Source organism: Choloepus didactylus, chromosome 21, assembly GCF_015220235.1.
Source record: "Choloepus didactylus isolate mChoDid1 chromosome 21, mChoDid1.pri, whole genome shotgun sequence".
NCBI classification, from domain to species: domain Eukaryota; kingdom Metazoa; phylum Chordata; class Mammalia; order Pilosa; family Megalonychidae; genus Choloepus; species Choloepus didactylus.
Window position 1 is genome coordinate 19,945,683 of NC_051327.1, and position 16,890 is coordinate 19,962,572.

Genomic DNA, 16,890 nt, shown 5'->3' on the forward strand with positions numbered 1-16,890 from the left:
TGCAACAAATGCAATATTCTCAGATATCTAGAATAAATCTAGCAATGTAATTCAGGCACTTTGGGAATTTATTTTAAAGCTCAGCACATTCATGATACATGGGTGTGCAAACTTCTTCATTAAGGGCTATATGGTGGTAAAGCTCTGCCTCAGGTTAGAATTGAATTTTTGCATTTGTGAAATTTTTATGTTTTGTGTTAGTACCTTTTTCTGATAGGAAATCTTGAAAATTACTATTGAGTTTCTTTTTTTAAGAAAACAGCCAGAACTGATTCCCTCCACCTACAATTGAAATAAATGTGTATTTGTCATAAGGAGAGTAAACATGTATCCATCAGGTTCAAGCAGAGAAACAGAACCACTGGAAGACATTACAAACATGTATGTGCATGTTATATGGACACACACACACACAGGGATTTGTTACATGGAATTGGCCTTAACACAATGGTTGGAGCTAGTTAAGCAGTCTCTGTAAGGCTGTTGTCTCTACATCTCAAGGAGCTTGAACTTTACAGGGAGGCAGTCAAGAAGGGAAGATCACAAGCAGTTCGGAACCCACAAGCATGAGCTGGAACCCACCAGGACAGACTGAAACCCAGGTCAGTCCTTGTTGTCTCTGACCTTGGTGTTGAGGGTATCTTGCAGAAGCTTGGACCCTCCTTCACAGAACTAAACTCACAAACACACCTGGCCCAGGGAAGGCCAAGAAGGTGCCAGGTGAAATAAGAACAATTTACTTGGATGCCCAGCTGCTGTTTCATGCCATGGAGGTGAATCAACAGAACAGCAACACGTGTGTGAGCTACAAACTCCTGTTGCTTTGCTCCTGCCCTCCACCTCTCCCAACAATCTCCCTTGTGGCCCACCTGAAGTGAAACATACGAGAAAGAGAGTTTGGACAAAAGCAGTTCAATCCAGCCAAGTTGACAAATAACAGAGTCATCACCATGTGGCATACTGAGAAATTCTTTGGTTTAAAAACTGTGCCCATTTATTGAGTGCATTTATGTCATATAAAACAAAAGAGATTCAGAAGTCCACAAGACATTTGAGAAGTGAAATACTGGTCCAAGGTGACCCAGTAGCGACTTCCATTTACAATTACAACGAACAGGACAGAGGAGACAGAAGGAAAGCTACTGGGGTCAAAGGTCACCCTACTGCTTTTTCTGATCTAGGAATGGAACCCCAGATTCCCTGATTCTTTCTCCTTGACCTAAGTGACTCCATTTTCAGAGGATGAATGTGGAGATTTGGAAAGCAAACCACAGCATCTCCTTCTGATATAGATCCTCAATGTCAATTAAAAACTAACTAAAGGTTCCACTTTGATCATCACCATTATACAACTGCATTAGACCCCCTTCATGGAGATTCTCTAACATGTCAGAAGGGTTTCTGAAACAAGGCTTCTGCCCTATTCACCATTCCTCCAAAGTGCACTCGATGATGTCGAACAAAGTGGCAACTCCATCTAAACCATGAGGTTTGTCCACTGTGTGGATCTGCAGGGGCCTGAAAAGAGCTGAGCTAAGGCTGAAGGCCTTCCCAAACTAACTACACCATTGGGTTTCTCCTCAGTGTGAATTCTCTGATGCTCCATCCAAGTCAAACTCTGACCAAAGGCTTTGCCACATTCACTTTGCTCATGGTTTCTCTCTTGGATGAATTCTCAGGTGATTGGTTAAGGTATGAAGTATACTTGAGGGTCTTCCCACTTTCTTTACATTAGTAGGGTTTTACTCCGCTGTGAGTTTTCTGATGCTGAATAAGGTGGGAGTTCCGACTAAAGGCCTTGCCACATTCAATGCATTCATATGGCCTCTCTCCAGTGTGAATTCTATAGTGTTTAATAAGGAGTGAACTCCTACTAAAAGACTTCTCACACTCATTACAATTATAAGGAGTCTCCCCTGTATGGACTCTCTGATGTTCTATAAGGTGTGACTTACGGCTGTAAGTTTTCCCACAGTCAATGCACTCATATGGTCTCTCTCTGGTGTGAACCCGCTGATGTTCTATTAGATTCGAGCTCTGGCTGAAGGCTTTCCCACACTCACTGCATTTGTAGGGTTTCTCCCTCGTGTGGATTCTCTGATGGCGAATAAGACTTGAGTTCCGACCGAAAGCTTTTCCGCATTCATTACATATATAAGGCATCTCTCCCGTGTGAGTGATCTGATGCTGGATGAGATGTGAGCTCCGCCGGAAAGTTTTCCCACACTCGCTGCATTCATAGGGTTTCTCTTCAGTATGGATTCGTTGATGCTGAATAAGGTTTGAACTATGGCCAAAGGCTTTCCCACATTCATGACACTTGTATGGTTTCTCCTGCAGGTGAATTCTTTCGTGCTGGATAAGGTATGAGTTCCTCCTGAACAGCTTTCCACAGATGTTACACATTTGAGATTTCTCTTTAATAAGAATCTGTGGCTGTTGGATAAAGTTTGGGATGTTACTGAAGTTTTGTCCATATCCATAGGGTTCCTCTCTATTAAGGACCCCCTCATGTTTCTTTTGTTCACAATTATCCCCTTCATGTAGTCGTATCCCTACTTCAAGAGCTTTCTGCTTTATAATTAAATGATCCTCAGTCCAGGTCTCCCCATCTGACAGAAAATATAAAAAAAAGATAAATGTCACAATAAAAACTCCTGATGGGAAACAGGATGATCATAGTATTCCAGAAACATGTGACTCAAAAATGGCCTTGCCCCACAAAGATATCCATGCCCTAATTTCTGGAACCTGTGAATGTGTTATGTTACATGGCAAAAGGGACCTTGCTGAAGTAATTGAGCCTACAGACCTTAAAAATAAGGAGATTATTTTGGATTTTCTGGTAGAGCCCAATCCAATTATATGAGCCTTTAAAAGCAGAGAACTTTCTCCAGCTAGAATGAGAGAGAGGTGGCAGAAGAGGGAGCAAGAGAGTTACTGCAGAAGGGGACATTGAAGAGATTCAAAGTATGAGAGGCTTGAAGGAAATGGGACCTCAGTCCCACAATAGCCGATTACCTCAATGGCATAGGAAGCGGATTCATCCCCGGAACCCCCCTCCCCCCCAAAAAAAGCCAGCCATGCTGACACCTTGATTCCAGCCTTGTGAGACTCAGGGGACCCAGCTAAGCCACACTATACCGGGTCCTCTCACCTCCAGCACGGTGAGATAATAAATGCGTGTTACTGTAAGCGGCTAAATTTGTGGTCATTTGTAACAGCAGCAATAGGAAACTAGTACAGTATGGGGTAACCAGTGGCAAAAATATAGAAAACTGAGCCAACAAACAACAAACAAAAACTTCATTACTCTTAGGGAAAACAGCAAGTGGTGCAAGAAGGGGAAAGCAACCACAGAGTACCACCGGGCAAGGCTGTCCACAGTGTTTCTGTGGTCACAAAAATGTAAACACTGAATATTGATCTAACTGAAATTATCATATAATTATTTTGAAAGGATGCATGTGGAGGGGAGCAGGAAGTGAGCATTTACCTGGTGGATTTGGAGGGGCTGTGTGTGTGTGTGTGTGTGTGGAAGAGACCTACCCTTCCTACTCCATTAAGGCAACTCTATAGATAATGCTAAAAGTAAGAAAATGAGGGAATTGCAGTTAAGCTTGTTATTTTGGGTTAAATTGCAGAAAGTGGTTGTTTAGAGAAGCACGATATAGGGAGGGGAGTTAGGGACTTTTTTTTTTTTTAATATAACAAGCCTTGTAGAACGATCTTCTTCCTTTAACTATGTGCGTGTTTAGCTTTAAAGAGAATGAAATTTAATGTTTAAGGCAATTGTTAACTGCAGGGAAAACAAACAAAATACTTTTCAAGCAAGAAAATACTATAGAATATAGTATAAAATAAAATAAAATAATATAATATAATATAATATAATATAAATAACATAATATAAATGATTATATTGGGAGAATGATATAGTGGTACATGTTTAAGAGGGTGAGACTTCCACAGGAGGAATTCAATAAATAATGTCCAATATTGAAAACTTAAGAGCTCTTTGTTTATTTTTAAAGAAACACCTGTATATGCATTATTTAGAAGTTGGAGGCAAGTAGCAGAACAGCTAAATGAATGGAAAAGAATTGCCCCTGCTGAGGGGCCATCAAGGGGACAATGGGCCAAGGGACTGCCTTTTTTCCACAATAAGAACAGAACTAACTGGAAAAAAAAAATGGCTTTGCAATATAGGGAAAAGATGGAAGTAAGTCAAGCAGATTTGGAGAAAGAGGAGGGGAAGTTAAAGTTAGGACTGACATATGAAGTAGCTAACCAGAACAGATGCACTGGGATGAACACAAAAGGAAAGCAGATGCTCACATGCTCACACACAAACACAGACACACTCATACCTTACATGCACCTTCTAGAAATAGTGCAAATTGGGAGGATTTGATAAAGGAAGGGGATGGGAAAGAATAGGAGGAAAAGTTGCTTTTGAATGAAGCCTGGGGTAGAGAGACATATTTACACATGTATTCAAACTATTGAACACGGAAAAAATAATTCTGTATCCTAGCTGCACCCATGGGAGAAGATATAAAAACATTCCAGTTTACTGTAATATATTTCTCCTCTATGTTTCACTTATTAAAAATGGCTTGCTGGAGCTAGAGAGGTTGTTTGGCAGTGATTAGTAGAAAAAGTAGGCCCTCTCCTTACAGAGATCTTTCCGGAAGAAAGAAGGGCTGAGAAGGGACTGGTGAGCTGTATGTTTTAGTTACTCCTCCAGGAAAGTAGGTAGAAAGCCAGGAACTGCGTGGACTGGACACCACAGAGCAATCTGACTTTGGGCATACTTCATACAACACTCATGAAAATGTGGAACTGCTGAGATCAGCAAAATCTGTAAGTTTTTGTGGCCAGGGGACCCGCGCCCCTCCCTGCCAGGCTCAGTCCTGTGGGAGGAGGGGCTGTCAGCTCCAGGAAGGAGAAGGGAGAACTGCAGTGGCAGCCCTTATCGGAAACTCATTCTACTGATCCAAACTCCAACCATAGATAGACTGAGACCAGACACCAGAGAATCTGAGAGCAGCCAGCCCAGCAGAGAGGAGACAGGCATAGAAAAAAACAGCACAAAAAACTCCAAAATAAAAGTGGAGGATTTTTGGAGTTCTGGTGAACATAGAAAGGGGAAGGGCAGAGCTCAGGCCCTCAGGCTCATATGCAAATCCCGAAGAAAAGCTGATCTCTCTGCCCTGTGGACCTTTCCTTAATGGCCCTAATTGCTTTGTCTCTTAGCATTTCAATAACCCATTAGATCTGTGAGGAGGGCCTTTTTTTTTTTCTTTTTTTTCTTTTTTAAATCCTTTTTTCTTTTTCTAAAACAATTACTCTAAGAAGCCCAATACAGAAAGCTTCAAAGACTTGCAATTTGGGCAGGTCAAGACAAGAGCAGAACTAAGAGAGCTCTGAGACAAAAGGCAATAATCCAGTGGCTGAGAAAATTCACTAAACACCACAACTTCCCAAGAAAAGGGGGGTGTCCGCTCACAGCCATCATCCTTGTGGACAGGAAACACTCCTGCCCATCGCCAGCCCCATAGCCCAGAGCTGCCCCAGACAACCCAGTGTGACGGAAGTGCTTCAAATAACAGGCACACTCCACAAAACTGGGCGTGGACATTAGCCTTCCCTGCAACCTCAGCTGATTGTCCCAGAGTTGGGAAGGTGGAGCAGTGTGAATTAACAAAGCCCCATTCAGCTATCATTTCAGCAGACTGGGAGCCTCCCTACACAGCCCAGCAGCCCAGAACTGCCCTGGGGGGACGGCACTCACCTGTGACATAGCACAGTCATCCCTCAACAGAGGACCCGGGGTGCACAGCCTGGAAGAGGGGCCCACTTGCAAGTCTCAGGAGCCATACGCCAATACCAAGGACTTGTGGGTCAGTGGCAGAGACAAACTGTGGCAGGACTGAACTGAGGGATTAGACTATTGCAGCAGCTTTAAAACTCCAGGATCACCAGGGAGATTTGATTGTTAGAGCCAACCCCCCTCCCTGACTGCCCAGAAACATGCCCCATATACAAGGCGGACAACACCAACTACACACGCAAGCTTGGTATACCAATTGGACCCCACAAGACTCACTCCCCCACTCACCACAAAGGCACAGCAGAGGAGAACTGGCTTGTGGAGAACAGGTGGCTCGTGGACGCCACCTGCTGGTTAGTTAGAGAAAGTGTACTCCACGAAGCTGTAGATCTGATAACTTAGAGATAAGGACTTCAATTGGTCTACACATCCTAAAAGAACCCTATCAAGTTCAGCAAATGCGAAGAGGCCAAAAACAACAGAAAATTATAAAGCATATGAAAAAACCAGACGATATGGATAACCCAAGCCCAAGCACCCAAATCAAAAGATCAGAAGAGACACAGCACCTAGAGCAGCTACTCAAAGAACTAAAGATGAACAATGAGACCACAGTACAGAATACAAAGAATATCAAGAAGACCCTAGAAGAGCATAAAGAAGACATTGCAAGACTAAATAAAAAAATAGACGATCTTATGGAAATTAAAGAAACTGTTGACCAAATTAAAAACATTCTGGACACTCATAGTACAAGACTAGAGGAAGTTGAACAACGAATCAGTGACCTGGAAGATGACAGAATGGAAAATGAAAGCATAAAAGAAAGAATGGGGAAAAAAATTGAAAAAATTGAAACGGACCTCAGGGATATGATAGATAATATAAAACGTCCTAATATAAGACTCATTGGTGTTCCAGAAAGGGAAGAAAAGGGTAAAGGTCTAGGAAGAGTATTCAAAGAAATTGTTGGGGAAAACTTCCCAAATCTTCTAAACAACATAAATACACAAATCATAAATGCCCAGCAAACTCCAAATAGAATAAATCCAAATAAACCCACTCCGAGACATATTCTGATCACACTGTCAAACACGGAAGAGAAGGAGCAAGTTCTGAAAGCAGCAAGAGAAAAGCAATTCACCACATACAAAGGAAACAGCATAAGACTAAGTAGTGACTACTCAGAAGCCACCATGGAGGCAAGAAGGCAGTGGCACGATATATTTAAAATTCTGAGTGAGAAAGATTTCCAACCAAGAATACTTTATTCAGCAAAGCTCTCCTTCAAATTTGAGGGAGAGCTTAAATTTTTCACAGACAAACAAATGCTGAGAGAATTTGCTAACAAGAGACCTGCCCTACTGGAGATACTAAAGGGAGCCCTACAGACAGAGAAACAAAGAAAGGACAGAGAGACTTGGAGAAAGGTTCAGTACTAAAGAGATTCGGTATGGGTACAATAAAGGATATTAATAGAGAGAGGGGAAAAATATGACAAACATAAACCAAAGGATAAGATGGCTGATTCAAGAAACGCTTTCACGGTTATAACGTTGAATGTAAATGGATTAAACTCCCCAATTAAAAGATATAGATTCGCAGAATGGATCAAAAAAAATGAACCATCAATATGTTGCATACAAGAGACTCATCTTAGACACAGGGACACAAAGAAATTGAAAGTGAAAGGATGGAAAAAAATATTTCATGCAAGCTACAGCCAAAAGAAAGCAGGTGTAGCAATATTAATCTCAGATAAAATACACTTTAAATGCAGGGATGTTTTGAAAGACAAAGAAGGCCACTACATACTAATAAAAGGGGCAATTCAACAAGAAGAAATAACAATCGTAAATGTCTATGCACCCAATCAAGGTGCCACAAAATACATGAGAGAAACACTGGCAAAACTAAAGGAAGCAATTGATGTTTCCACAATAATTGTGGGAGACTTCAACACATCACTCTCTCCTATAGATAGATCAACCAGACAGAAGACCAATAAGGAAATTGAAAACCTAAACAATCTGATAAATGAATTAGATTTAACAGACATATACAGAACATTACATCCCAAATCACCAGGATACACATACTTTTCTAGTGCTCACGGAACTTTCTCCAGAATAGATCATATGCTGGGACATAAAACAAGCCTCAATAAATTTAAAAAGATTGAAATTATTCAAAGCACATTCTCTGACCACAATGGAATACAATTAGAAGTCAATAACCATCAGAGACTTAGAAAATTCACAAATACCTGGAGGTTAAACAACACACTCCTAAACAATCAGTGGGTTAAAGAAGAAATAGCAAGAGAAATTGCTAAGTATGTAGAGACAAATGAAAATGAGAACACAACATACCAAAACATATGGGATGCAGCAAAAGCAGTACTGAGGGGGAAATTTATAGCACTAAACGCATATATTAAAAAGGAAGAAAGAGCCAAAATCAAAGAACTAATGGATCAACTGAAGAAGCTAGAAAATGAACAGCAAACCAATCCTAAACCAAGTACAAGAAAAGAAATAACAAGGATTAAAGCAGAAATAAATGACATAGAGAACAAAAAAACAACAGAGAGGATAAATATCACCAAAAGTTGGTTCTTTGAGAAGATCAACAAGATTGACAAGCCCCTAGCTAGACTGACAAAATCAAAAAGAGAGAAGACCCATATAAACAAAATAATGAATGAAAAAGGTGACATAACTGCAGATCCTGAAGAAATTAAAAAAATTATAAGAGGATACTATGAACAACTGTACAGCAACAAACTGGATAATGTAGAGGAAATGGACAATTTCCTGGAAACATATGAACAAACTAAACTGACCAGAGAAGAATTAGAAGACCTCAATCAACCCATCACAAGCAAAGAGATCCAATCAGTTATCAAAAATCTTCCCACAAATAAATGCCCAGGGCCAGATGGCTTCACAAGGGAATTCTACCAAACCTTCCAGAAAGAACTGACACCAATCTTACTCAAACTCTTTCAAAACATTGAAGAAAATGGAACACTACCTAACTCATTTTATGAAGCTAACATCAATCTAATACCAAAACCAGGCAAAGATGCTACAAAAAAGGAAAACTAGTGGCCAATCTCCCTAATGAATATAGATGCAAAAATCCTCAACAAAATACTTGCAAATCGAATCCAAAGACACATTAAAAAAATCATACACCATGACCAAGTGGGGTTCATTCCAGGCATGCAAGGATGGTTCAACATAAGAAAATCAATCAGTGTATTACAACACATTAAAACTTCAAAAGGTAAAAATCAAATGATCATCTCAATAGATGCTGAAAAAGCATTTGACAAAATCCAACATCCGTTTTTGATAAAAACACTTCAAAAGGTAGGAATTGAAGGAAACTTCCTCAATATGATAAAGAGCATATATGAAAAACCCACAGCCAGCATAGTACTCAATGGTGAGAGACTGAAAGCCTTCCCTCTAAGATCAGGAACAAGACAAGGATGCCCGCTGTCACCACTGTTATTCAACATTGTACTAGAAGTGCTAGCCAGGGCAATCCGGCAAGACAAAGAAATAAAAGGCATCCAAATTGGAAAAGAAGAAGTAAAACTGTCATTGTTTGCAGATGATATGATCTTATATCTGGAAAACCCCGAGAAATCGACGATACAGCTACTAGAGCTAATAAACAAATTTAGTAAAGTAGCGGGATACAAGATTAATGCACATAAGTCAGTAATGTTTCTATATGCTAGAAATGAACAAACTGAAGAGACACTCAAGAAAAAGATACCATTTTCAATAGCAACTAAAAAAATCAAGTACCTAGGAATAAACTTAACCAAAGATGTAAAAGACCGATACAAAGAAAACTATGTAACTCTACTAAAAGAAATAGAAGGGGACCTTAAAAGATGGAAAAATATTCCATGTTCATGGACAGGAAGGCTAAATGTCATTAAGATGTCAATTCTACCCAAACTCATCTACAGATTCAATGCAATCCCAATCAAAATTCCAACAACCTACTTTGCAGACTTGGAAAAGCTAGTTATCAAATTTATTTGGAAAGGGAAGATGCCTCAAATTGCTAAAGACACTCTAAAAAAGAAAAACGAAGTGGGAGGACTTACACTCCCTGACTTTGAAGCTTATTATAAAGCCACAGTTGTCAAAACAGCATGGTACTGGCACAAAGATAGACATATAGATCAATGGAATCGAATTGAGAATTCAGAGATAGACCCTCAGATCTATGGCCGACTGATCTTTGATAAGGCCCCCAAAGTCACTGAACTGAGTCATAATGGTCTATTCAACAAATGGTGCTGGGAGAGTTGGATATCCATATCCAAAAGAATGAAAGAGGACCCCTACCTCACCCCCTACACAAAAATTAACTCAAAATGGACCAAAGATCTCAATATAAAAGAAAGTACCATAAAATTCCTAGAACATAATGTAGGAAAACATCTTCAAGACCTTGTATTAGGCGGCCACTTCCTAGACTTTACACCCAAAGCACAAGCAACAAAAGAAAAAATAGATAAATGGGAACTCCTCAAGCTTAGAAGTTTCTGCACCTCAAAGGAATTTCTCAAAAAGGTAAAGAGGCAGCCAACTCAATGGGAAAAAATTTTTGGAAACCATGTATCTGACAAAAGACTGATATCTTGCATATATAAAGAAATCCTACAACTCAATGACAATAGTACAGACAGCCCAATTATAAAATGGGCAAAAGATATGAAAAGACAGTTCTCTGAAGAGCAAATACAAATGGCCAAGAAACACATGAAAAAATGTTCAGCTTCACTAGCTATTAGAGAGATGCAAATTAAGACCACAATGAGATACCATCTAACACCGGTTAGAATGGCTGCCATTAAACAAACAGGAAACTACAAATGCTGGAGGGGATGTGGAGAAATTGGAACTCTTATTCATTGTTGGTGGGACTGTATAATGGTTCAGCCACTCTGGAAGTCAGTCTGGCAGTTCCTTAGAAAACTAGAAATAGAGTTACCATTCGATCCAGCGATTGCACTTCTTGGTATATACCCAGAAGATTGGAAAGCAGTGACACGAACAGATATCTGCATGCCAATGTTCATAGCAGCATTATTCACAATTGCCAAGAGATGGAAACAACCCAAATGTCCTTCAACAGATGAGTGGATAAATAAAATGTGGTATATACACACGATGGAATACTACGCGGCAGTAAGAAGGAACGATCTCGTGAAACATATGACAACATGGATGAACCTTGAAGACATAATGCTGAGCGAAATAAGCCAGGCACAGAAAGAGAAATATTATATGCTACCACTAATGTGAACTTTGAAAAATGTAAAACGAATGGTTTATAATGTCGAATGTAGGGGAACTAGCAATAGAGAGCAATTAAGGAAGGGGGAACAGTAATCCAAGAAGAACAGATATGCTATTTAAAGTTCTGGGGATGCCCAGGAATGACTATGGTCTGTTAATTTCTGAAGGATATAGTAGGAGGAAGTTCACAGAAATGTTGCTATATTATGTAACTTTCTTGGGGTAAAGTAGGAACAGGTTGGAAGTAAAGCAGTTGTCTTAGGTTAGTTGTCTTTTACTTACTCCCTTGTTACGGTCTCTTTGAAATGTTCTTTTATTGTATGTTTTTCTTTTTTCTTTTTTCTTTTTTCTTTTTTTTTCTTTTTTTTCCATACAGTTAATTTAAAAAGGAAGGAAAGGTTAAAAAAAAAAAAGAGAAAACAAGGAAAAAAATATGTAGTGCCCCCTTGAGGAGCCTGTGGAGAATGCAGGGGTATTGGCCTACCCCACCTCAATGGTTGCTAACATGACCACAGACATAGGGAACTGGTGGTTTGATGGGTTGAGCCCTCTACCGTAGGTTTTACCCTTGGGAAGACGGTTGCTGCAAAGGAGAGGCTAGGCCTCCCTATAATTGTGCCTAAGAGCCTCCTCCCGAATGCCTCTTTGTTGCTCAGATGTGGCCCTCTCTCTCTAGCTAAGCCAACTTGAAAGGTGAAATCACTGCCCTCCCCCCTACGTGGGATCAGACACCCAGGGGAGTGAACCTCCCTGGCAACGTGGAATATGACTCCCGGGGAGGAATGTAGACCTGGCATCGTGGGACGGAGAACATCTTCTTGACCAAAAGGGAGATGTGAAAGGAAATGAAATAAGCTTCAGTGGCAGAGAGATTCCAAAAGGAGCTGAGAGGTCACTCTGGTGGGCGCTCTTACACACAATTTAGACAACCCTCTTTAGGTTCTAAAGAATTGGGGTAGCTGGTGGATACCTGAAACTATCAAACTACAACCCAGAACCCATGAATCTCGAAGACAATTGTATAAAAATGTAGCTTATGAGGGGTGACAATGGGATTGGGAAAGCCATAAGGACCACACTCCACTTTGTCTAGTTTATGGATGGATGAGTAGAAAAATAGGGGAAGGAAACAAACAAACAAACAGACAAGGTACCCAGTGTTCTTTTTTACTTCAATTGCTCTTTTTCACTTTAATTATTATTCTTATTATTTTTGTGTGTGTGCTAATGAAGGTGTCAGGGATTGATTTAGGTGATGAATGTACAACTATGTAATGGTACTGTGAACAATCAAATGTACGATTTGTTTTGTATGACTGCGTGGTATGTGAATATATCTCAATAAAATGAAGATAAAAAAAAAAAGAAAAGGGGCTGAGAAACATCCACTGCAGCATTTCCACTAGCAGTGAAAGCCTAAAATGTGCAAAGTCCTGATTTTATTAGATAATAGTCATTGCCTTTATGGGATTAATAATTAAATATGCTATCTTACCATAGAACCATATTTACAGTTGCTCTCCAGCCCAGATATGCCCTTTTCTGTACATTCAATGTGGATACTGGTCCAGTGTTTTACATCCCCTTGCACATGTTTTTATCTTGTATCGGACACAGATTGCAAGCTCCCAGAGGGCAGACACTAGGTCTAAAAAAGTAGGTGTTTAACGTCTGATAAAGGCATCAATCAGGTGTAAATACTGGCTAGGCAGGCCAAATCTTTTCAGCAAGATGCCATAATGAACTGATACAGAGCTACAAATTCCAAGCGCTTACAGATGCCGAGGACAGCAGAGTCCAATAGAGCATTCTGTGGCGATGGAAAGAAATGTTCTATATCTGTAGCATTTGTGGCTAGCGCCACTAAGGAGCTGGATTTTTAATTGTATTTCAACAGAAATAGTCACTTGTGGCTTGGCTACCCTGTTGGACAGCACAACTCTCAAGCTTTCCAGATCTGCCAAATCTCTCCCACAGGGCTTGGGGCACCTGAACTTAGAAGCCCTTCAAAATTGGATTCATTAAATAAGATGAAACACCAGACAGAGAAGATAACAAGGGGAAAATCAATCATCTGGGCAGGCTGCTGTTTGGATTTGGATACTTCATAAACAGTAGACTTTTCCTTCTGAGCTGGTTTAGGCAAATGTTAAAATGAGCGTTTCTTCTATATCTACCATGAGCTGGCCCCTACCTGCCTTTCTGTCTTATTCCAATCTTCTCCTCTACACAAAGCTTCTTCTACTGTCTGCTGAACCACTCTATTCATTATCACCCACAACATCTGAGACTTAAGATGTTCCAGCCAATGTGCCTTTTGCTTGGGCCACTGCCAGAGATTTAACAGCCTGCCCAACATAGTCAAGAACTCCTACTGCTCTCAGCCCTGTTCAAATATCATCTTCTCCATGAAGCAGATGGTGATCCTTCTCTTACAACTCTTGGAACACTTCTCACCTTTGGAGTCATATGATACTTTTCACATTTACATTCATTCAGTGCATTTTACTGAGAACCAACAACATGCCAGGCACAGTTCCAGGCTCTGAGCTACATCCACAAACAAAACAGACAAAAATCCTGCCCCCCTGAGATCTTTCATTTTAGTGGGGGAGATGGACAATAAATTATGTAAATTAGACACTATTAAAAGGTGATAAAAGTGCTATAGAGGAAAAAAGCAAAGAAGGAGGATTGATGTCAGGGGAGGGAATGGGGAAAAGAGGTGCAATTTTAAATACCATGGTCAGAGAAGGACTCACTAAGAAAATGACATTTAAGCAAAGACCTGAAGGAGAAAAGGGGATAAACCCTACAGCTATGTCGGCAAAGAGCCTCATACATAAAGGAAATGGTAAGCACAAGGCCTGGATGTTCAATGGAGAGCAAGGAGGCAAGCGTGACTGGAGCAGAATGAGCAAGGGAGAGGGTAGTAAGAAGTAAGGTCAGAGAATCACAAGGGGACCAGATAACGTAGGTTTGCTCTTACTGAGTGAGCTGGGAAGTCACCAGAGGGCTTTGACCAGAGGGTTGGCATGATCTAATGTTTTAATAGGGTCACTCTGGCAGCTATTCTGGGTAGAGACCATGGGGAGGCAAGGATAAGGGCAGGAAAACCCAGTTTGCAATTACCAGGCAAGAGATGATGGAGACTTGGACCAAGATACTGGCCAGAGAAGGTGGTAAGGAGTACTCAGATTCTAGAAAAAATGTTGCTAGTCGAGTCAACAGGATTATTGACTGAAGGACATGGATATAAAAGAGAGGTTTCTCTCTGGGTTGAGTGCCTAGAAGGATGGTGTTTCCATCTACTGAGATGGGAAATATTTATAAACCAGCTGCAGCACCTCCAATAACCTGAAAAGAAATTTCCACTTGGCTCTCCTACCAGTCTTGAGATTGACAGGTCCCAAACCTGCTCTTCCTTCTGGTATATGAGTATACATTATAATATTCTTGCAGCTTTTAAACAGCCTGAATAAATTTCAGAATAAAAAGTGGGTGGGAGAGGGGCCTAATGATCCCTGTCTACCTTCTGTGCCCCCCACCCACTCAGTAAGCTTCTATCTGTAACAGACTTCTTGATTTTGTCCTGGTCGTCCTGTTCTCATATCCTGATCACCTCTCATCAAAGCTTCTGAATTATTCTCCATGTGTCAAATGTGTTGCCACTCCCATACCACACAAAGCAACACTGTCAGATTGTTCTTCCTTGATATACAATGCCTATCTGCTATCCTCCCGTGTAAGAAAAGCCAGTGTACCCCAATATCTATCAAACAAAATCTAAGCTCGTTGGCCAGCATTCATGTTCCACCATCTTTGTCTACCTTTCTAGCCTCATCTCACATCACTTCTTCTCTATGATACAGTTAATCTGAACTATCAGTTTCCTGAACATTTATGTCCCCAGGCATCTCCTTCTCCACTCAACCTCCTCCACTTGGATGTCACCTATCAAAATCCTATTCATCCTTTAAGGCCCAGCACAAACACAGCCACCTTGATGAAACCTAACCCTGCTCTAATCTCCAGCAGGAAGTGATCTCTTGCCTTTGATTATCATGGCATACAGTTCCTGCCTCCCGCAGAGCAGTTTAACTATATAGTCTGTCTTTGTGCCCCACCTTTGAAGTATTTTAAGTTTGGTACTCGGTTGGGTTCATTCACTTATTTATTCACACAGCATTTACTGGGCTTCTCCAAAGGCCCAGCAAGTTCACAGGGGCTGGAAGGACAGATCTGCGTGACGCAGTGCTGTGACAGGCTGCTGCAGGCTTGCTCCACAAAGTCAGCGAGGAAACACAAGTTCTAGGCGTTACTTACCCGTGATGGAGCTTTAGGCTAAAAAAGAGCAACAGCCTCGCACCTGGCCGATTCTGAAAGGAAGGTTAACCTCATCCATCTGACCTGAGACCGGGGGTGGAAGGACACAGTTAGACACGGATAAAGCAGTTAGGTCTGTTCCTCACCCTTGCTCTTCCGAGGCTCCTGCTTTGGGGATGGACACACGGACTCCGGGGACATCTGCTCAGACAACTTCTCCATGGGCTGCGTCCTTGGTCTCCAAGGCCAAAAGCTCTAAACATTCTCCTGGACCGGTCTCAAGGGACGAGCAGTGACTTGAGGAAAGGAGGGGAACAAGGGATTAGACAGAGGGAAAACGGTAGGCGAATCTTTCCCAGGAGAGGCTTCCACCCGAGGGAAAATTATTCGACGGTTCACTCTTTCCCCAGAGGGGTTGGGAGAAAGCCCTTCCCGGGGTGACCGCTCGCCCCGGCCGTGCCGGAGCCCGGGGAGCGCCTCTGGCCCCGCTCGGCGCCCTGTGCCCCCCGCCCGGCCGCCGCAGGCTCCCGCAGCCCCGGCCCGACCCCGACCCCGGGGGCGCCCCCCGCTGCCTCCCAGGGGCGCCACCAGACACTCGGGGTCCCGGGCGCGCTTCCGGATGCGATGGCGGATTCTCGGGGAACCCCTGGGGAGCGGGGCCGAGGTTCTCCCCTGGGGCCGCGGGCGCGCTTGGGCGTTTCCCTCCCCCGAGGAGGAATGGAGGGAAGACGGAACAGATTTCTCTTCTTGCCCTTCATCGCCTGACATCTCATTTGACGGGTGTCTTCCTTACCCCGCGCCCCCGCCCCGTCCACCAGGCAGCTCCACCGCCCTCCGGGACACCGGGCAGCCCTCGGCCAGCTTTCCCCTGGTCGCTTCCAGCCAGCCCGTCTGCCCTCGGGAGACGCACCGAGCGGCAAGAACATGATGGAACAGCCCCAGGGAAAGGGCCTGCTGCCCCGGGGGGACCCGCTCGCCAGCAGGCGGATTTGATTTGGGGGTTGTGGGCTGGGCGCTCAAGAGATCAATAAGGGGAGCTTCATGCCAAACTCGGAAATAACAGCTTCCAGTTGCTGAGCAATGAAACTGACAGACCTCATTAACCGTCACTCAAAACCACCGCATGAAGCTGGTACTTTTTACCAACTTTTCTGCCAGAGGCTGCAGTGAGCAGGCGACAGAGGCAGCATTTGAACCCAGCCCCGTTCAAACCAGAGCCACCACTGCGGCCTGTGGAGTGGAGGAAAATGGTGCCATTTGTGACATAGGTAACTGAGGAAAAAGAAAAAAAGACGCTTGTAATTACGCCCAAGTTGTAAATTTATCAACATGAATGGAAATACAAATCTAAGAGGTTAACAATTTTCTAAAAGTGAAGAGAGTGAATGGAAAGTG

General features: G+C 42.3%; 1 protein-coding gene across 9 annotated transcripts in view; it reads right to left on the bottom strand.

Moving 5' to 3' along the window:
• Nucleotides 1–958: 958 nt before the first annotated feature.
• The window catches only part of ZNF655 (zinc finger protein 655), a 31,732-nt gene continuing 15,800 nt past the window's right edge, over nucleotides 959–16,890 (bottom strand). For 4 of the 9 annotated variants that reach the window (XM_037814887.1, XM_037814886.1, XM_037814889.1 and 1 more), the window contains 2 exons: nucleotides 15,642–15,791; nucleotides 959–2,612 (listed from right to left, as the gene is read on the bottom strand). In XM_037814887.1, coding sequence (XP_037670815.1) covers nucleotides 1,732–2,612; nucleotides 15,642–15,717 — 957 coding nt within the window. In that variant the 5' untranslated portion in view covers nucleotides 15,718–15,791 and the 3' untranslated portion in view covers nucleotides 959–1,731. Of the gene's footprint in view, nucleotides 2,613–15,641; nucleotides 15,792–16,083; nucleotides 16,876–16,890 lie in introns of those variants that run through there. The other 5 variants (XR_005213632.1, XR_005213633.1, XR_005213634.1 and 2 more) reach the window with 3 other exon arrangements.